At 37.2% G+C, this 22,745-nt stretch overlaps 1 protein-coding gene across 1 annotated transcript in view; it reads left to right on the top strand.

Annotated features, from left to right (window-relative positions):
- HOOK3 (hook microtubule tethering protein 3) overlaps positions 1 to 22,745 on the top strand; it is a 91,464-nt gene that overhangs the window by 51,651 nt on the left and 17,068 nt on the right. Inside the window, exons 7-16 of the mRNA XM_030468070.1 lie at positions 714 to 776; positions 2,159 to 2,242; positions 3,365 to 3,528; positions 5,495 to 5,635; positions 7,136 to 7,337; positions 10,761 to 10,871; positions 13,166 to 13,253; positions 13,831 to 13,900; positions 16,009 to 16,149; positions 18,388 to 18,475. Coding sequence (XP_030323930.1) covers positions 714 to 776; positions 2,159 to 2,242; positions 3,365 to 3,528; positions 5,495 to 5,635; positions 7,136 to 7,337; positions 10,761 to 10,871; positions 13,166 to 13,253; positions 13,831 to 13,900; positions 16,009 to 16,149; positions 18,388 to 18,475 — 1,152 coding nt within the window. The remainder of the gene's footprint in view (positions 1 to 713; positions 777 to 2,158; positions 2,243 to 3,364; positions 3,529 to 5,494; positions 5,636 to 7,135; positions 7,338 to 10,760; positions 10,872 to 13,165; positions 13,254 to 13,830; positions 13,901 to 16,008; positions 16,150 to 18,387; positions 18,476 to 22,745) is intronic.

Here is a 22,745-nt window from a genome sequence, read left to right as displayed (position 1 = left end):
CATCATTGAGTTATTGAAAGAAAACTTACTTTCTTAGAAGCTTTGTATCCTTTAGTAAGCACATTAGTAAATTTAGAAGGCTTTTTTTTTTAAAAAAAAAACAAAACAACAAAAAAACTCATGGCTAGAAGTAATGTTTTCTAGATTAAAATAACTACCAGCCATACTTGCAATAAAATAGGTTAGGATACAATAAATTATAATACTTTTATTAGAGATACTCTCTGTAGAGCTTCTTTTTAAATTTTCAAATTACAACTCCAGAGCAGAAATTTTTATTATTTTTGTTTTGCACAATTAACTGAGAAAGATATGTACCCAGCTTTAATTAGGAATATAAATAAACTGATGTGAACTTCCAGTTGATTGAAAATTGAAAACCACTGACAGAGAACAGCTAAAGGCATTCTCATTCCAATGCCATGTCAGTAAAATGTCACTTAGTAGAATGTACTGTAGGTTTTGTCATGGATATAGACTGTGCATTTTCAGAAGAAATGATCTAAGGTTTCTCTATAGTCCTTTAAATACTGTAAATTCTGAATATTTCCTTCTGTGATTGCTTCTGAATATGTCATATATACAAATCAAATTAAAAGCTTCAGAATTAAGTCGGATTGAGACTCTCAAAAGCTTGGTTTTTTAATTAAAGCTTAGCTTTTAACGTAAAAGTAAATACTTGTTTTTTCTAATCCAGTGTAATCTAATTGCAGTTGATGAGTAAAGAGTCTCCAGTCTCTGTTGGAAATGATGCTTACGTTGACCTTGATCGGCAGGTATCTAAGATTAGATGTTTCTTTTCCTTCAATCCTAGAACATCTGTGCTCAGTAATTTTGCTTTATTAAGAAGTCTGTCTGTCATTGATTATGGAAATGTTTTGTGGTGAAATCAAGGAGTGGAAAACAAAAGTTGAATATTTCACACTTTATACATTTAGTTTGCCCATTTTTTGTATTTAAATGAGAGAAAAACTCAGTTTGGAAAGCAAGTTTAACATAGTATAGCAAAACTGCGAATTGGTGCAAAGCTTCAGGTATTGAGATAGATGCACAAAACATAATGTGTAGCATTTGAATAAAATCTTTTTTGCAAATTCCTACTTCAAAAATCCATTAAAGAAAAGACCCCATGGGTGTAATTCAAATATCCTTAAATCGGTCCTGAGAACTGTTGCAATAGGTAAGAGAACTGTTCAAAGAGAATCACTCCCTGTATGGTTTATTTAAAGTGTATACAAACCCACCTGTTCTTATATTAGCTTAATCCCATCCTACCACCATCCTGTTTCCTCAGTTTTTTGTAATGGAAAAGGAGTGTAATACTCTGGCATTCCTTGTGGTCCTCCATTATGCTCTCTCTGCAGAAGTGTGTAAATTCTGGCAGACACTTGAGAAATAAATTAGAAAAAATAAGACATTATAATACTGTTTGAGAAAGCCATCTAAAATTCATTATAAATAATAACACATTGTCATCTCTCAATACATAGAATGCATCTATGTTTTATGGACAAATTTTCTTGTAGCTAAGTTTTTTGTGTTATCACTTGCATTCTTATGCAAACTCGCAAGATCCTTATCTTTGAACATAAAGCCACTGAAGGGAAGTATCTGAATATTTCCCACTGCTTATAAGATTCAATGACCTTTCTGAGAAGGGTATGCTTCCCCCTGACTATACTAGTTGTATTCCTGTTGTGCATCAAGAGTAGCTTCCAGTGACTAGAGATATTTTTCCCTAATTGTCCATTCCCTGTTTTCCACCTTCCAATCCTTTATGTATTTGAAAAGTAGGTTGCAAACTGATATTATGCACTCCTTGAATCTGTAAAGAAAAGTGGTATTGACAATTTTTTCAGTGTACAGAGTTGATGGATTCTTTGGACCCACATTGTTCATGATTGGTTTACTCAATTTATGGAACAGATGTGATAATTCTAATGTATCTTTGTAAGACCAAACACTGCTTTCAGGAATGTTTACTTTTTACTGTCACACAAACTGAACAGTAATCATACCTGCTTTCCATATCTGGAATTGCTTTAGTTTTCAAAAACTTAATATATTGCCTAAATGTAAAAATAATTTTGCAGCCATATAATATTTTAAGGCATTTCACAGATATGATGAAACTTTAAATGTTTGTTGTTTATGGTAGCTGAAGAAAACTACAGAAGAATTAAATGAAGCACTGGCAACAAAAGAAGAAATTGCCCAGAGATGTCATGAGTTAGATATGCAGGTAGGTTTGCTGTATTATATATAGTAATTTTGAACTGGGAAAGAGATGTATTAAATTTTTGTCAGCTGAAAGCAAGAAGTATAATGTGGAAATATAATTTTTGAAAGGGAGGTGAAAATTGCACAGTAATTATTTTGTTTTACTTGTGCTAGAAGGATGAATGTCATTATTTTCTTATTTTGATGCAGTGTTGCCAGTATTAGGATGATTCATACTAAAACTTTTCTTCAGTCAAAAGGAAGAGATTGAGCTGTGTGGTTCAACTCTCCTATTAGGTAGCTGATAGAGATGATACTGCTGTAAAAGTTTCTGTTAAGACTTAAGTTCCAGTCAGAAATTACTGTAGGTTATCAGTTGTCTATGGATTTAGATTAAGCCTTACTGTGAATCAAGTGTATCTTACCCAAAAGACATGAAAATGTGAAGTGGGAGTCCCAAAAGGCATTGCCATTACAACCCTACTAGATCTTAACATTCCCTCTTCTGCTGCACATTAGTTTTACACTATGTAGTACATGACCCCATCCTTCAGCTGTTTTTTGAGTTGTAGCACTTTGGGTTCTTTTCACTACTGAGTGTTTTCACTATGTTGTCAGAAACTGAGTCATCTTTAGGACTGTTTTCCTGTTTCAGATCTGCTTGACCACTGGATTAAAAAAGTAATCTAGGAAGGGCATAGCCATCCCTTGTACATTCAGACCTGCATATTCTTTGTGATTGGCTGGCATTGTTTCTCTTGGAAATCAGTTTTAAAAGCTTTACTGTGGAGGGCTTGTTTTATTTGTTTGATGGAAAAGTGTACAGACTATTACAAATAAGTTATCTTCTGTCATAACTCAGTCATAACTAAGATTTTCCTCAGATACTTCAGATACCTAATGCAGTTAAGGATAGTTTCATTTTCTCTATTGTAAATCTGCCCCTAATGTTGCAATACATTGTTTACTTCTACAGAAATTGAATAGCTATTAATGTAACAGTATATTGTAAAATGTGATTATTGAAGCGTGTGAGTTTCCATTTGTGGACTGTGTTGATACTTTTATTATACAGAGAGACACAGAAATAGTACTCTGTAGCTGGATAGCTTAGTTATTCCAGTGTAATCTTTTATTACCACAGGTTGCAGCCCTCCAGGAGGAGAAGAGCAGCTTGCTTGCTGAGAACCAGGTTTTGATGGAACGTTTAAATCAATCTGATTCTATTGAAGATCCCAATAGTCCTGCAGGTCGTAGGCATTTGCAGCTGCAGACACAACTAGAACAACTCCAAGAGGAAACATTCAGGTAAAAAAGCCATACTTGGCTTAGATTGTTTGTAGCTGGCAAAAAAACATCATTTATCTACACTGCTAGTTCTACTGTCAGTTATAAATTAGTGCAATGGGTGGTATAACCACAGTAATAATGGATTTACAATGATGAACATGTTATGATTTTACAAGCTCCTGCATAAAAAATTTGCATAATTTCTTAATGATGAAATGCTGTATACGTGTCCTTCTCTACTCTGTGAAGATACTTTGAATTGTTTCGGTGCAATTTAAAGTTTTCATTTTACTGATGCTTATCAAAATCAGCAAGAAGGAAAAGTAGTATATACATTGTTCTGGTTGTATTTTTCAGGTGTAGGAATTCCTAGCTGAAATTTTGCTGTAGGCAGGACTACAGGTGGTATTGTCATAGAGCAAAGTGTGTCCTTCTCTGAGTTTGAAAACCAATTGCTTCATATCTGAAATATGGAAGTTATCTGCAAGTGAGCCTTGTTCTTCATTTGCATTTCCTCAGCGTGTGGAAGTGCAGTTCCTCTTTAAATATCCTTCCTAGTCCTTTTGACTGTTGCTTTCAGATTGTGTAAGCCTATTCTCTTGAAAAACCTGGTCCACTTCACCATCATCTTTTCATTCTTGCTTTTGTACTTTTCCTATCCTTTCTGAGTGAAACCATGGTATAGCTTTACACTGCTAGTTTCTTTTTCTGTCTTCTTCTGGTTGCTCTTTCCTTATTCTTTTGTCAACTGCTACGTAACTTTCTTTTTTTCCCATTTTGCCATTCTGCTTCCTCTTGCTAAGCCTCTTTTCTGTGTGTTCAGACACAATCTCTCCCTTCAGTTTCCTGGCAGATGTTCAGTGTTTCTCTTTCACAGCAGTTAGTGACTGCTATACATTCTTTCTATACATTACCATGCAAAGGCATGATGTAACCTTTTGATGTCTCCCTTTTTTTCCCCTTGTTCATCTCTGTGGTCAGGAATGATTACTACCTGAGAATAATACCAATTCCTGCTTGAAGAAGTTTTCCCCCCATATGCAATATCTTCACTGCCTGTTGCTCTAGTTTCAGGTTTTGCGGGTCTTTTTAAACCCTTTACACCTGTGAGGTTATCTTCTAACTTTACCTCCTTCTCCTGCCTTCATAGCATGTAATTTCTAATGTTGATTTATGTGTGTTCATTCTCCAGTTAATATGTACAGTTTAGCTGATGCCAGTGTAGTACAGTGATTTTTCTCCTCATCTTGCCTGATTATATCCTTCGACAGTTCCAGCTTTTCAAGATTCAAATCTTTGTTGTATATGGCTTAGATGACCTACTGACTCTTGTCTCCATTCTTTTTGAAGATTCTTTGAAGACTCCTTGGATTAATAGATAAGAGTACTTTTTTTCCCCTGTGTCCATTTCTCCTTTTCTGGATCATTTTTATTTTAATTTCTGATCACAATCTCAATAGGGCTTCATATTCCAGGTTGTGTCCTGTTCCATCTGTTCAAATTGCTTTGACAAAGTTTGTTAAGTTATTTTATTGCAGCTTTGCCTGTGTATGCTGTATGTAAGTAGTTTACTCCAGAAACTTTGTTCTGAACTGAGGTCAGTATTGTTGAAGGCATACAGAGGTTGAACAACTGAATGAAATCTTAGGATTACCACATCCTAAGGTCATCTTCAAGGTTGGTATGACCCAAGATGAAAAAAAAAGATTGAAATTTCTGCTTGAGCTTCCATTGTGAAAAATTACTGTATAAGAAAAAACTCAAGATACATTACCTTGAATCTTCAAAACAGAAAAACTGATGTCAAATTGGGACCATCAGAAATTCAGTCTGGATCTACATTTCTTAATACGCAGATCATATTGCTATTCTCCTTCACTGCACCCAGAAGTAATTCTATGTGTTTTTAGAGAAGATGATGATAAGGAAAAGCAACTGTGGCTAAAGATGATAAATTATTTTCTGCTTTATTTCATTTCTACAGATTAGAAGCTGCCAAAGATGACTATCGAATACGCTGTGAAGAACTAGAAAAGGAGATTGTTGAATTGAGACAACAAACAGAAGAGCTTACTACATTGGCAGAGGAGGCTCAGTCTTTGAAGGATGAGATAGATGTACTCAGGTAAGCCTTGTTCCACTAACCCTTTTATAACTATTAATTCTTAATCCATATAATTTATCTACTTAAGTCTTCATTAGCTTATTAAAAATAATTTCAGTAATAAATACAAACACTTTCTCAGTTCTGGGATTCTCTTGGATCCTCCAGTTTAAGTACCACATAATTCTCTTCAAGTCAGTTAGTTCTGTTTCATGCACTCAATTAATAGCTATTAGTAACCTTAGCAATCCTGCACAATCTTATGGTCATAACAAGTCACTCACTTGTCTCTTGAGTATTGTCAACACACCTTCATCATGATGTGGGCATCATGTTCCACACCAGGGAACTAGCTTGCCTCCTGGATTTGTATTATTTGGACTTTGAGTGGTGATTTTGGTTCATCATATAATGCTAATATGAACATCTGATACAGCTCTCAATTCCACTGGATTTTAGCATCTGAAATTGTAATGATTTAATTATGTTTTTAGGGTGGGAGAGCCCCTTGTACTGTGGAACCTAATCCCTCAGTGATGGTGTCTTGTTGCCAAGGGTTATTCAAAAGAGTTATCCACTACCCACCTGTATCACTCTTTCTAGCAAGTCTAACAAGGCTTATTTTAGCACTGCCTTTTCTAACTCACCAGCAGCCTTCTGCCTTTGCCTCCTCTGTCCTTAACATCAGAGGTGGACTCATCAGGCTGAACAATTCCATAAACTGTGAGGGTAGGATGGGCTTAAAGATGAAATCCTTGCCCCAGATAGAAGCTCTGCACTTCACTGGCAATAAAGGAACTTTGGCTTGCTCTAGTGTCCCATAAATTGATCATCAGTTTGATGGGAGGTTCACCAGATTTCATGGAAAATTGAGTGTGTTAATCTTGTTGGTTGTAAAATGAAAGTGGGGGCTGTAAAATGAAAGTAATAGTAGTGGGAGTTTGGGTGGCTGAGGCTGAGGACTGTTGCTGTCCTGGTAGTGCACCAAGTAGATTGAAAAATCTCTGAAATGTAACGAACAGAGCCTCCTGTTTCATCTTTTTTAGGAAGAGTCAGGCTACAGAGCTGTTATAGTACTCACCACATATATGCCACCCAGGAGATGGATCTTTATGATTTTATTCCTGGATATCATTAAAACAAATTGAAGGGCAGAAAATTTTATTCTTACCTGCATAAAATACAGGAGTGAAGACTGATTTAGATTTGAAAAGAAATGGCTGGAGGTGAAGGTTCTGTAACTATCATTCTATGTCTGGAAGCAGTTAAGAAAGCTGTATTAGGAAGAGTGATTGTGTCTAACACAATCAGCAGCTACTTGAGTTGTCAAATACTTATGGGAGGGAACCAGACAGTTAAAAAAAGTGAATGCTTAGTAACAGGAGAATATGACCACTTTCTTATTCTACCCATGATGTCTCAGAGTGTCATCTCCTTCAAGACAAAATACTGAGGAAACCTCAGGACACTTCATTGTGGTAGTTTTCAGAGTATGAATTTCATACAAATCTATCCCTCCAGGCATTCTTCTGATAAAGTAGCCAAGTTAGAAAGCCAGGTAGAATCATATAAAAAGAAATTGGAAGACCTGGGTGATTTGCGACGGCAAGTGAAACTCCTTGAAGAGAAGAATACAATGTACATGCAAAATACTGTGAGCTTGGAGGAAGAACTAAGGAAGGCCAACGCTGCACGCAGTCAGCTGGAAACATACAAGAGACAGGTAAGAGCAGACATCATCAATGCAACAGTCCTCTGTATTGTTCAACATACTCTCTTCAAAATATGGCTCATACCTTAAATTAAAAAAAAAAGAAATTGTAAAAAAAATGCTCCTTATGCGTAGAAGACTTGACATGTTCTGTAGGTACTACCTTTGTCCTCCATTCCTTCAATTCTTATCATTATTTCAAGTTTACATTTGTTCGCCAATAAGCAGTATTTCTTATTTTTTAAAAAATGAACAGATGTTAATTTTTTTTTCTGAAATGGTTTCTAATTCATAGGCTGCAGTGGGGCTTGTATTACAGCCTCTTCTTTTAGAAAAAAAGTAATTTTTTCACTTCCAGCACTGAGGAGCACACCAGAACTTCAGTAAGTTATTCCTCTGGTTAGGTGGAATAACTTTTTTTTAACATTGTGGTTTGTCTGATCTGTCTGGATTCATCCTGTAAAGAAAAGAGAAGGACATGTATCATTACTTTTATTTATATGCAAGCAGGAGAGTACAAAGTCTGTCACAAGCACACTCTGGAGTGAAAGGCATTTGTTTATCCTCCTGCTTATCAAAGTGCTACATGATCCTGTTTCTGTTAAGGTGTAAGATGTCCTTAGTCTTCAATCTGCTTGTACACTGCATTGACATGACATCATTCTGGGATTCTTGTTACAGGTCCAGACAGTATTAAAGTACTAGTGCCTGCTCTGTATTTCTGTTGGCTTGTAAAAATGGTCATGGCACAGGTGTCCCAATATAGTGTAGGTCAGAATAAAAATACAGAAGCAACCACTGGGAACATTGCAAGACCAGGAGCAATAGGTGTCCCAAAAGATTGTCAGCTTTGCAGCTGCATCTGCCTATCTTAGTTATTAAGACATCTAGCTCAGCCTCTCTGGGCTAGTTGTAAGCACAGTCCAAATGATTCCACCAGGAAAAAAACCAAAAACTTGGACATGAAAAATGCTGAAGTAACAGGAAATCACAGGGAAGAGTAAATATAGAAAACAATGGCTTTTCACAAATGAGTAATATCATGTTTATTGGCAGCAAATATTTTACTCATTTGAACAGCTGATGTGTGATAAAGTTGTGTAACTGCACCATCTGCATCTGAGCATTCTTATTTCACCAACATTAAGAATTTTGGAAGGGGCAGTCCCATAATTTGTGCTGCAAAAGTACTCCTTTTTTTCATCATATCCTGTGTTTTATTGGGTTTTGTAGGATTTCATGTCTGAGAAACCTGTTGATTTGTACCAAACTGTTCCACTGGCTGAGACTGGAATAAATCTCCAGTTTCTCAGGTGACAAATGTGAGTTTTCTTCACTTAACCACAGTGCCTCAAAATGGACACAGAGTGGTTTTGCCATGAATGTCTGGTAGACCGGGATCCTTTTGAGGCCTTCCTGTGAATCATGGGTTATCACAAAATTAGTTTCTTGGTATCCTGTACTGTGCTATAAGAATTAAGCCAGGTATAGGGATTCTTATGTTATGTTGCTGCTAAGCATTAGGGTGCCCCTGGAATGTGTGCTGTATGGTGTGTAAAGAATCTGTTTTCACTCATCATGATCCCATTAGAAGAGTTATTTCTCTGGCTTAGAAGCACTGTGTTCTACAAATGAAAGTGTTTGCAAGGAAATGGCATCTTCACTCCACCCAGCATTTTCTGTGAGATCAGGTTAGCTGGGGATGTGTTGTTCTGAGGGACTCAATAGCATTTATTTGGTATGTTTTGTTCACTTTTCTGAAAGCAGTCATGAGCTTTTTAAAAGACACTTTTTTATTGCAGCATGAAGAATTGAACTGTGAAGATTCCAAGATTATTTTTGTAGCTTTAATTCAGCCCCTTTGTGCATGTGCATTGATATATTTTACCAGTATGTCTTAATTTTCTTTGCTGCAGGATTTGTTCTTTACTCATTCCATGTGTCAAATAATGCTCAGCAAATGTGATGGTTGTTCATTATTTTTTAAACTTCTGCATTACCATGTAGCTCTGTATCTTTCCATGCACTCGCAAGTCCAGATTCAAGACAACTTATTTCCCGCTGTGTTTTTCTGCATACCATTACCATTAGCATAGCATGAGTGATTACAAACATTAATGCATTTGTTTACATTAGAAATGAAAATATACCTGTTTTTCAAGTGAGGGCACAATCATGGGTGAAGATCTGCTTTTTCTTGGGTTTTGTTTGTTTGGTTTGGTTTGGTTCATTTTTTTTTTAATACCTGCAGTCATTCTGATAACCTCAGTAATGGATGTCATGTTTGAAAATTGAAATATTTTCATTTCTAATATTTTAATACATTTTTTAAAAATCTGATCATCTAAGAAATGGCAGGTCTGTGCTTTTTTTGCAGCCTTTAATTTAAGAAAAACAGCAAAGTCCTTCTCTAAGACTTAAGACCATACATATTTGTAGTCCTGGTAGTTATTTTGCTATAGCTATACACAATGAAAAGGTAACGTAGAATGACTAGGAAATCTTAATACAGGTATGACTACTGCTCTGCTTCACAATTTTAAGTTAATCACTTTCTGTGTAAACTGGAAGCCATGAAAAAGCTTTCTTATGAATTGCTCCAGAAGAAGCTGTATGTCTCTAGCTGAGTCTTCATTCAGCTTTTGTATTTTGAGATCAGTCTTTATTCATCTTTCCTGCTTCCATGCTCACTGCATTATGAGCTTTACTAATGTACTAGGAACAAGCCTTTGCAAGTAAAGCCTGAGAGTTTTGAAAAGGCAAGACTTGACTGGTTTGCCTTCCATTCACTGATCCTTTCTGCTCAGGTATCAGATTTCTTCATGTTTAAATTTTAGGAGCTCTTTACTTATCTGTAGTTGAAAGTATACATGCAACTTTGTTAGCAGTGCTTCCCTCAGAACTGAACTGTTTATGAGCCTGTAACTGAATCTTTATATTAGTCTGTTAAAATAAAGATAAGGAAAACTCTCAGGTTAAGAAACATAACCTGGCTGATGTCTGAATTCTGAGTGAGGCTTGTGAAATAGAGCTAACAAAAGGTGTAGCTAATTGGCTTTCTTCAGAGATTTTCTTTTTCCTATGCTTCTCAGAAAGCAAGAGGAAGTTTCTGATTTTCCTAAGCTCTTTGATCTATAGAACTATATAGGGTTTTTTCTGTAAACCAAGCTTGCACTTAAATATTTGGGTTTAGATGTACTGAAACCACAATTTTTGCTTCTTTTGCTTGTGCTACGACCTAATACTTGAATGCTGCTGGTTTTGCATAAACACAGAACAACTGATGAAAGCAGTTTTCAGTGCATCCTGTTGGCAACTATTTCACTTGTTTACAAACAACATGACTCCTGGTGCATGGTAATTGGCTACTTTGTCTTGTGTATTTTGTTTTAATATTAATATTTGCAGACAAATTATTGATTCTTGTTCTCACAGGCAGTTGAACTACAAAACAGGTTATCTGAAGAATCCAAGAAAGCTGATAAATTAGATTATGAGTGCAAACGACTGAAAGAAAAAGTAGACAGCCTTCAAAAAGAAAAAGATGTAAGTGCCAAGGTGTTATTTTTATTGGTAGTAGCAACAGCAACTTTGTGTCCTTTGTAACACAGAGATGTGGTAATTACAGTTAGCCGTTTACAGCAAGCTTTTTAAATTAGGAAGTATTTTTCACTTAAAATTTTCTTATGTTTGTGTACAAGATCCTTTTTTAAGCCTATGAGCTGTACAGCAAAGAATCAAGTGACTGTATAACTTTCATATTTGGGATCTGAAGTTATTTCTTGACCATTTGTCATGAAAAGGTTTATGAACACCAGGATAATTGAAATGTATTCTGGAAAACTCCTGCTGTGGTCTTTATAAAGCATTCTTTGAGGGACCATCAGCATATTTCTCTTTGTGGACTACTGCAGCAAAAGGTTTAGGAGTCATGTAGAGGGACATGTCCTTTGAGGTGATCTCTGCTTTTACAACCGCTTCTTTTTGATCTATTTAGTTGGCCAACATGGAACACATACGATGGGTACCAGACTATTCCCTTCCTCTCTGTCACTTGCTGCTAGTGATTCTGCACTGTCCTCTCTTGCCAAAACTGATCCTTCACGTTTCTTTTCTATTGTTTCTCACCTGTTTATTTTGCCTTGTTTATTAGGAATATATGCAGAGGTGCCTCAGCCTACCTCAAACCAGGGCCAGCACTTTGAGTTTGCAATTTCTTAGGCTTGCTTTAAGTCTAAACCCATTTATCCATCTGTCAGAATTTCTGTAGACTTTTCCATTAACAGTGATATTTCGTGTTATTCTTTTCAGTGATATTTCTAATTATTTTCAAAATTTCCAATCCCTGAACTTGAATAGCATTTAAATAAAATTTTTCAGTTATTTTCTGTTCATATGTCTTTGGTTTCCATAATTTACTACATTTTCAAACTACTGTTTACATATTTCTGTGTTATCACTTCCATCTGCTCTGCAGCTCAGATTGGAATGCCCATAGTAACTGTTTTTCTGTACTGTGCTTTGGCTTTCTTTTCTGCTCTTTATTTAAAGCTTGCTTATGCAATTCTGTTATGTTTGACAATGGCAAGTTTGTGTCTGTGGCTTACCCATTGCTTGGTGAACATCTTGCACAAAGGCTCTGAATAGCAAGCCATTGTCAGTTTTCAGCTTTGCCCCCTGGCAAACAGCATTTTTGAGGGTGAGATGTTGTTTTTCAATACATTCTTTTGTATGATTATGCATCTGTGAGAAGCAGATTACAGCTAGTTTCTGGACACTTGAATTAGTGATTCACTCTCTGTGTTGACTGCCCTTTCTTTTCCATGTTTTGTCATAGGTATCAGTAGTGTTGCCCACCACAGATCACAAGCTACATAGTGGTATCTTGTTAGTTATATTTGGAAACAGTCACTAAAATTGGTTTTGTCCCTGTCATTCTGTTCTTGCCAAGTGTGATATTGTGTTTGGTATCTTCAGCTATGTAGCTTGGAATTTTACCTCTGTGGTATGTTGTATGATAAGTACTAAGATAATTTGTTGAGTTGACTCTGTCCACAGTGTACAAGTGAAGTTCTAGAGCTTTTTCTAGTCATTAAAATATTCTGGCATTTGAATAATCAATTTGGTGTTTCCTGATTCATAGCAGACTGCAAAATCCTTGCTTTCAGCAGCTGTTTGAGCACTGCTCTGTGTGGCTCTTCTCCTGTAGTATGTATTGTAAAAAAAGTTTTTCACCTGCAGAGTTTGTGAAATGACTTTCAGTGCTACCAGAATGTGCACTTTATTTGCATTGGTCTGAGAATTGCAACACTGCCCAAAGAGCTGCTCACATTGCAGGATTCAGAAATACACCAGAAGACTGACACATCTCGCCAAAAGATTCTTTGCCAGAGTTACTCCAAGTCCTAGATTGTTTTGGTCTGAAATATAAAAATATGCCCGGAATAAACCACTAATAGGATGAAATGCAAGGAGTTGTCAGATGACACAACTCCAGACCTACGCAGAGCTGAGATCTGTCCTGGACCTTTTAGTAACACTGAACATGTCTGACTGCAATAAACTGCAATTTAGATCTTACATGTTTGCCATTTTCTTCTGTCATTTATGGATCTTGGCAACCTTCTGCACAAAAAGTTGGTGCTACCTGTAGATTTTTATCTTTTGCCAAAACAGATCTTGTGCCAAATTGTGAGAGTATGTGTCTGGTGCTATAATCTCTAGAGTTACATTAAATTATTTTTTAAGTGTTGAAGTCTGTGTCTTTTGGCAATTTGTGAACAGTTAAAGATCGATTTGTAGTGCCAAGACTGATATTCATTCTCTTTCATATTATTCAGAGATTAAGAACAGAAAGGGATTCTCTGAAAGAAACCATTGAAGAGCTTAGATGTGTACAAGCTCAGGAAGGTCAACTCACAACAACAGGTAAAGGACTAATAAGGAGATTAATCCATCTTTTCTCAAGTTTACAGGACTCATCTGGAGATTATTGAATGCACTTTTGTTTAGCACAGAATAAATTTCAGCTCTTCTAAGATCAGTGGTGGAAAACTGCTTCAGCTATTCACAACTTTGTAAGCATTTGAAAAGTGTTGAATATTATTTCAGTGTATCAGAAATTTTAGTCTCCTCCTCAGTTTGATATTTTTATAGTGTATTTCTGATTTCTGTGTAGCTAAATAATTTTCTGTAGAGATATACAAAGTTTTCTTATGTGTATGATGTTTCATGTCTTGTGATTTATTTCCATGTGTAATGTTACACAACTTCGCAATCCTTAGATAAGCAGAAAATACACCACAAAATTACCTCATCAGAATGAAGACAGAAGTAACAATTATTCTCCAAAGTAAATTGTGTTTGTCTGTCTCTCTTGCTGCAGCCTGACTTCTTGTTGTTTTCCACTGTGTGAAACTGTAAACTTCTAGAACAGTGGTTACTTCTGATCTTTTAAAGAAAGTTACTAGTCTGCTGGCTAGATTTTTATCTTTTCCTAACCCAGGGTTGATGCCTCTGGAAAGCCAAGAACCTTCGGACAGTTTAGCGGCAGAAATTGTTACTCCAGAAATAAAGTAAGCTAATATGTTCTTTATTTTACTAACCTTATTAATCCCAGAGATTGTTAGTTACTTTCCAGTATAAGAAAGTTTCTGCAATTAATGTTTGGTTTTTTCCTCTCCTTTTGAATTTCTGCACATCTGGAGCTGTTATATTTACAACAGAATTCAGTTGATGTCTCCTGAGTTTGTATAGTGTGCCAAAAAAAAACCCCTTTATCCTCACATTGTGTCTTTTCCTGCAGAGAGTTCATATAACTGCAGTTTATATGTGCATTAACAGATAGTTTTTGTTACGAGAAAGTGTTGTTGTCCAGGGAAAAAATTACAAAAAATGTGAAAAATGTGTTCTAAAATTACTAGAATTGTGAAAGGAAGCATAGATTACAAGTTCCATTTTGTGTCATGGCATGTATTTACAGTCTATTAAAAGAAGAATAGCAGTGACAGAGCTGAAAATTGTTGTCTCTTAAGGTGTTGAGGGCTGTGTTTAGCTTTGCAAGTATGATAAAAGAATTTAACATAGTCACATCTCAGAAATCTGATAGCTGTTTGGGAAATTTCTTATCTCTACTGATACATTTTTAGAACACTAGTAATAGAAAAGTTTTGGTTTTCTTCCAGCCATGCTGCTGCACCTTGTTACAAGAGCAAACAGGGAAGGACTTGCAGGTGATGTGATGGCTGGAGGCTGTCTTGGGCATAGCGATCGTGAAGTGGTAGAGTTTTCCATTCTTGGAGAAGGAAGGAGAAGGATTAGCAGAACTGCCACCTTGGACTTTTGGAGGGCAGTCTCTGGCCTGCTTAGGGGCCTGGTTGACAGAGTTCCTTGGCAGGCAATGCTGAAGGGCAAAGGAGTCCAGGAAGGCTGGATGTTCTTTAAGAAGGAAATCCTGAAGGTGCAGGAGCAGACCATCCCTATCTGTGGAAAGACAAGCCAGTGAGGAAGGAGATCATCCCAATAGGACAGACAGCTTTGGCTGAAACTCCAAAAAAAAAGACAGTTTATGATAGTCTTTGGAAAACAGGGCAAGCAATTCAGGAGGACTGCAAAGATGCCATGAGGCTATATGTAGGGAAAAAATTAGAAGTGCCGAGGTCTGCCCAGGGTAGTGGTTGAGTACCCTGAAGATATAGAAAAGGTGCATAGACCACAAAACCATGTGGGGACATGTATTAGTGGTTGGCATCACGGTCATAGAATCATAGAATGGTTTGTGTTGGAAGGGACTTTAAATATCACCCAGTTACAACCCTCCTGCATGGGCAGGAACACCTCTCACTAGACCAGATTTGTCAATGTCCCTTCCAGTCTGGTCTTCAGCAGTTCCAGAGAGGGGCATCCACAGTTTCCCTTGGTAACCTGTTCTAGTGTCTCACCACCTTTACGCGTGTTTAACCTAAATCTACCCTCTTACAGTTTAAAACCTTCTGCCCTTGTCATTACATGCTCTTGTAAAAAGTCCGTCCCCAGCTTTTGTGTAGCTCCTTCAGGTACTGCAAGGCCACTATAAGGTCCCCTTGGAGCCTTCTCTTCTCCAAGCTGAACAACAACCCCAACTGTCTCAGCTGTTCATAGGAGAGGTGCTCCAGCCCTCTGATCATTTTCATGGCCTTCCTCTAGACTCAGTTCAAGAGCTCCATGGGCTTATTTTGCTGGGTGCTCCAGAACTTGACACAGTAATCCTACTCTTCCTCCTAATCTAACTTCTGTTAGCTGGACTCACTGTTCTTAAGGGTCTTTTGCAATCTAACTGATTCTATGAACAGGCCATCAGGGTAGAAGTGTGTTGCCTGAGTTCATACAGCAGTTGAGAGACAGCTGAAATCACAACCTCCCTTAAAACTTGCTGCCAAGCTTTGCGTCCTCCACAATCTGCCTATAAGTCTGTCCAGCTGTAGTCCGAGATCCAATAGGGTTACTCAGGCAATTTCCTTGTGTTCTGCTTTCTACAATCACAATTGTAATTAGCTTTGTATTTGGAGATTTGAAAACATGATTGCTGTCTCCCTTAAATAGGTAATGATGATCTTTATGTTATATTTAACACCTCTTGTTGTAAGCTGCTTTCTGATTCATAGCAATTGTTGTTTTTTCTACAAACTGTGTTTTATGTGTCTAGAGAGAAACTCATTCGCCTTCAGCATGAGAACAAGATGTTAAAGTTGAACCAAGAAGGTTCTGACAATGAAAAGATTGCCTTGTTGCAGAGCCTTCTTGATGATGCAAACTTACGGAAGAATGAATTGGAGACAGAAAACAGGTGAGAAGTTCTGTCCTCTGTTTCAATTGACTTTTATAACAATGCCATATGCTTTTGACTGTGCTCTGTCCAGTACTGTCCTCCCATGTACAAGAAACTACTGATTGGAACGAGACCAGTGAAAGGTCACAAGAATGTGATTACAGCACAGCAGCATATAAGGAGAGTCTGAGGGGTAGAGATTATGTAAAAGTAAAGCCTGAAAAAGAGAAAGCACAGGTTGGATCTTTCCAGTGATTTTAAACATCTGATGGGATTGCCCAAAGGAGATGGAGCTAGATGCTTCTCAGTGATGCCCTGGATCATGGTGAGAAGCCGTGCACAGAAATTAAAACACATTAGATTTAATCAAAATATAAAAACATAAGAACATATTTTGTTTGTTTGTTTGTTCTGGTTTTTTGTATGTTTTGTTTAGTGAGAGTGCTGCTTAACACTGGAATACATTGCCCAGAGATGTTGTCTCTGTCCTGGGAGATATGTAAAACTTAACAGGACATATTCCTGGGCAACCTGCTCTAGCTGACCCTCCTAGATCCTTGGACCAGACAGCATGCATTTGAGGTAGTTGGCTGATATTGTAGCCAGGCTACTCTCTGTCCAGTCTTTGAATCCAGTCTTTCTTGATCTTGCCTTTTGACTGGAAAAGGTTCCTGAAGCCTGGGAAACTGTAATACTGCACTAACCTTCAAGAAGGGCAAGACAGATTCCAGAGAAGTGTGAAGAGTGGTCAGCCACCGCTCATTTTCTGGGAATTTCACAAATCAAGTCCACCTGGGATCTGTTTCCAGACACAGGTTGAATAAGAAAGTAATTCTGGAAGGCCAATGTGAATTTATACAGGACAAATCATACCTAAATCATCCATCTGTCTTGATGGTGACTGCCTGTGTGAAGAAGGGTAAAACAGTGGATCATACTTACCATAGCTTTAGCAAAGCCTTTGGCACAGTCTCCCATAGTATCCTTTTGTTCAAAATGGTTAGATACAGACTGAATGAGTAGACAAAAAAATGGGTGGAAAATAGGTTGGAAAGCTGGAGCTAAAACTTTATCATCAGTAGTACAACCTCCCAGCTGGCAACCGTCTCCTCAGGCATCAACAACAGGACCAAGCAGGACTAGTGCTTGTCATCACCTTTATTAACAGCTAATAGGAAGGACTATATTCTCAGCCAGTTTGAGGGTGCTACCCTGTTGGAAGGAATGGTATGCTGAAAAGGGGACCTGTTACTCAGAGTAGCTCAGCAGCCCAGAGAAATGAGCTGATGGGAGCCCTGTCCTGGGAGGAGCCTGGTAATGCTGGCTGGGACCAGTAGGCTGTAAAATTTCTAGGGTCCTAGTGAGTAGCAAAGGGGGAACCTGTCGGCTGGTGACCTTGCAGCTTATTGTGACCTTGGCTGTCCCCACCAGAGTGCAATCAGTCAGTCTAGGAAAATGATATTTCACCTCTCCTCGGTATTTATGACTGCACTTCTGGATGCAGCATATAATTTTGGTTTCCCCAATACAAGACATGGGATGTACCAGAGTACAGCAGAATACTGCTGAGGTGAAGGAGTATGTAATACGTGGGAGAAGACTGAGAACTGGATTTGTTCAGGCCAAAGAAAAAGGTGGCATAGAGGAGATAATGCTATGTTCTACATCTGCCTGATGGGGAGGTGTCAGGAGGACAGAGCCAGACTCTTCTCAGACATTGGCAGTGGAAGGACAAAAGGCAACAGGAACTGTATGAAGTATGGGGGAATTGTGACTAAATACAAAGGAAAAAGCATTTCTAGGAGAAATTTCTGGGATGTAGAAGAGAGGCCCAAAAAGACTGTCAGGCCTTCATCCTTAGAGGTGTCCAAATCTCAACTGGCTGTGGTTCCCAGCGATCTGTTGTAAGTGTACCTGCTTAAAGGAGACGATTTAGACAGTCTCTGAAGTTACCTTCCAAGCTACAGGTAGAAATATGTGGCTCTGTAGAAGCAGTAAGGTCTAGTAGCTCTCAAACAATAAAACTGAATGTTAAATACTCTTATTTCATGTATGCGGAATTTATTTTTTTTAATGTCCACATGTGTTGTAAGAATATCAGAATGTTCTGAATGGTTGATAATGTCTGGAAATACTCTACTCTTTAATTACTATTGTAAATTTTATGTGAATAAATTACAGTATGGCATCTCTTGTGTAGATGACATGAAAGTTGTTTTGTTTTTTCTGAAATTAAAAATATAATCTCTTTCCTAGACTGGTAAATCAGAGACTTCTGGAAGTGCAGTCTCAGGTTGAAGAACTGCAAAAATCTTTGCAGGATCAAGGTTCAAAAGCTGAAGATGTAAGTAAAAATGTACATCAAACTCATATTAAAATAGTTATCATTTTCAAAACTTTCAACATTTTGTAAAAAAAAATATGTAAAAGAAATACACAAATTTTATGTGTTGACTCATATGGTCTTATCACTAAATTGAGCTTTTCTATGTAGGATGTAAACCATAGTAAGACATCTGTCTAGAAAAGAAAATCCTCTTACGTAGTGATGGTGTCAAATATGTTTTATTTAATTAATTATGTATGTTCCAATATGAACTTAGTGTTGAAATGATTTAATTAGAACAGAAAGTTTTTGAGGGAATTAAGGAAACATTAATATTCATATTCATAATAAAATATTTAAAGTTTTTTGTTTAGTTTTCTGAATGAAAGTTCCTGCCATTCTGTAATTGTGGATGTAAATGTATTCTTGTAATGCAAGAATCCAGGCAGGCCAAAAGAAAAGAAAGTCAAGTAATTAGACCCTCAACCCAATGCAGCATTTTTGTTTCTGTATACAGCATTAACTTTATATTTAATGTAAGAATACAGAAAATGACCAAGTTAATCTAGAAAGCAACTTTTAGTCTTCCGCTTAAAAATTGTTTGTGATCTCCTGTGTCTGAGAGAAGAAACTCTAGAACTTTCTTGAAAGCAGTGATTTGCAGGACTGTACATGCACACTTGTATGCTTGCAATCTAGTGTATTGTGTTGCTAGCTGGCAACAAATTGTAATGTGGTGCTTTCTGGTTTTGTGGGTATAACTGACATATAAAACAGTGGAAGTTTTTGCTAGCTGCTTATTTTAATTTATGTTTTGTTTAATTTAGCTTATCTTTTTAACTTGCAGAATAAACTGTATGAAAGCGAAACACTTAGTTGCGTTCAGATAAGATTGTTTTCCTAAATAACTTAGTATGTGTTTTAGAATGCATTTTAAAGTAGGCCCCTGCTGTCACATGATTCTGATACATTCTTTCTTTGCTTGGTTATTGGCTGAAATCAGATTTTTCAGGGCAAATGGGAGCATGAAAAAAAATTATTCTCAGACACTAAGTACTATAAATGATCCCTGTCTAACTAAAGTCAGCTCTATTTACTCCAATTTAAATTGTGTGGTTTTTTGAGGCTTTCATTTAATTTACAACATTTCTGCATCTCAGTTACAGGGCTAGTTGCAGTTTATGTAGGCATGTTTTTGTTAACACCAAAACACCACCATCTCAACATCACAGTACAACCAGCTGTATGTATGAAAGGCAGCCTTTCTTAAAGCAGTGTTGCCAAGTCCATGTTGCTGCATTCCTTGATTCTGTGTAGGGAGGACCATGGCAGTGGTGATTTGTAGGTACTAATCCCATGGCTGATGTTGCTGAGTTCAGTGTGTGGGTTTTCATCACTCTTAAGGAAGCAAAAGAGAGTATATATTTAGACGTATGGAGGTTATAAGAATCCAGCCTCCCACACAAAGTAGGGCAAAGTTAAATCCTTACAAAAATAGTGGTTCTTCAGAAGCATGAGAAAAAGGATATGGAGAGACATGGCATACAGTTCACTGATGCATATTTTTCAGCATGGTTCTGTTTTTCACTGCTTTTCTGCAACACTGCATTAAAATCCATATTTTTATATACTTATGCTATAAATATGTAAATATGTTCAATACCAGAAACTGAAAATGCTGTTTGTACTCAGTTCAGAAATGTATGACAAGGGCTTGGATTGTTATTTTGGATTTTTTTAGTTTTGGTTTGGTTTTCTTGTTTTGTTTTGGGTTTTGGGTTTTTTTTTTGTTTGCTTGGGTGGTTGTTTTTTTGTGGTTTTTTTTTGTTTTGGCTTTTTTGGGGGGGTGGTTTGGTGGTGGGTTTTTTTTTGGTGTTCTGTTTTTTGTTTTTGTTTTTTGTTTGTTTTTGGTTGGTTGGTTGGTTTGTGGGTTTTTTGTAGTTTTATTTGGTTTCAAAGATAAAATAACTTTTAGGCTTACTGAAAAACTAGTAAAATCACTACCCTAACTTAGGCAAGTGTCATTGCAAAGGTACATACTGATTACTGAAGTCCTTATTGGGAATCATTTTTGATTTTGTATTGAAGTGCAGTGGAAGGTGGATGTTAGGAACAGAGAAGTGCCATTTGGCCTGCAATGGGTACTGACACATCCTATTGGGATGCATCATTAGTCCATCCTGGCTGTTGCCTTGCTAGCCAGGCAAAGGCCTCCTTACCCTACTCTCCCATACCACAAAAATCAACTCACATATATGCCTACCATGGCCAGAATAGCAAGTTTGATTTGTTGTCTTTCAGAATGCAGCATTCATGTGTAGGGCTGCTCAACAGGTACCTTGAACAGTTTCCCCTTCATCATTTGCATGTCCTATTATAACTCTGTTTTGTCACCTTCATTCTCCCTTTCTCTACCATAGTCACTTCCTGTATAAACAATGTGCCTTTAGTCAGTGCTGCTCCATGGGACCTGGCCTTGCTAAATCCCTCTCAAATCTGGTGGGTTTCTTACTGTTAGGAATGCAATCCTTGCCTTTTGTGCTATTGCTGATACAGTTGCAAAGTCCCTCTGAGTCGGCACCTCCCTAAAAGGTCCCAAAACTCTGTTACCTGTTCAGTTACCTGTGAAGTTTGGCCACTTTCCTTGTTTGGTCAAACACTGGCACAGGTTGCCAGAAGAGGTGGTGGATTCCCCATCTCTGGAAACGATCAGGTTGGACAGGGCTCTCATCGACCTGATCTAGTTGAGGATGCTTCTGGTCATTGCAAGGGTATGTTGGAGTAGATGACCTTTAAAGATCCCTTCCAACCTAAACTATGCAAGGATTCTGTAATTACACTTGACATCTGGGAAACCTGAATGTCCCTCATGGTGCTCTTTATAACTTGTGTCATCTCACAGTGTTACCAGTCTTACAAAGCAATTTTCTCAGTCGTTGTGTCATAGTTTCCCTTAGAGCTGCTAAGTTAACTTAAGTGCAAATTAGAGCCTTACCATCTACTGCAGCCTTTACAAGCAGAACAAAACTAAACTTTTTCCTCATAAAGGGGCAGACATGTTCCTTTGACTAGTTTTAGCTTGAAAAAAATTTCCAGCAAAGATGCCTTTTTTTTTTTTTTTTTTTTGGTAGGTTTTGTGGGGGGTTTTTTTTGGTGTAAAAAAATTACAGCATTTAAATACTGGGGAGGATACTTTTTTCTACAGACACACCATAATAAGTATATTTTTTTCCTGTTGTTTTGCAAGTGGAACTTGTTGGCAGTGGGGGAAAAACAAACAGGCAAGCATGCCTTTGCTTATATTTACAGTTTTGGTATAGAATATTCTTCTATAATAAACAGATAAAATGCATGAATTAGGTTAAATGTTAAAGTTTCTCAAAATTAAATAAAGCTTTTTTGGTTTTATTGAGATTTTCTTTAAGAAGCTGGTCTTCCTATAAGAGAACAAAAATTATAGTAATTAACTGTTAGAGCAGAGGATTTGGATATGTGGTTTTGAAGCTGACAGAGAATTCAAAAATAAATAAATTAATGTTTGCCCGTTTTTAAGCATAACTTACTTAAACTATTCTGTTTTACCACAAGTACATATGGGATCTTTGGGTGACTAAAATTTCACACTTTTACCTCTTATTCTTTTTCCTAATCTTGTCTCTTGGGTAAATTACCCTGGGTAAACTCAGTCCTGCTTCTTTTAATTGTGTGTGTTATTTATCATTGTTAATTTCTTGCTTGTGAGAATGTTTGCTCCATCTATATGGGAGAGGGGTTCCTCTAACAACAATTCTGGTGCTATGCAGATAATATATATGAAAATATACCAGTAGAATCACTGTTGGCAAATAGTTGTGTCTGTTCGAAGTTAAGTCCAATTGCAGTACAAGGACTGCAAAAGAAAAGCTGAGTGCAGCTTTTGTTTTTATTTTAAGAAAATGGGCACTGCTGTCAGCTCTTCCCTTTGTTGTCGAAGCCAACAAGTAGTCCCCTAAATGATCAGACATAAGTGATAGTGCCAGTTCAAATGCTGACTGACCAAGGAAAATAAATGCAAACACTTTTTGCTGCAGAAAAGGTGGTATTGCTGCAGTTGTCCAGAGGGCTGGAAAAGAAAAAAGCTAAATGGTCAGAACCTGCAGGTGCTTAACAATTTTCTGACTCTGAAGTCATCAGAGTCATGCTGGGTGGTTACATGCCTCCCACCCCCAGAAAATCTAACACTGAAATAATGAAAAAGCAAGACTCAGGAATGTAATAAAACCCAATATTTTGAAGTAGTTACACTGTA

The sequence above is a fragment of the Calypte anna genome, chromosome Z (genome assembly GCF_003957555.1).
Source record: "Calypte anna isolate BGI_N300 chromosome Z, bCalAnn1_v1.p, whole genome shotgun sequence".
Lineage (NCBI taxonomy): Eukaryota > Metazoa > Chordata > Aves > Apodiformes > Trochilidae > Calypte > Calypte anna.
This window is presented reverse-complemented; position numbering and strand designations above follow the sequence as displayed.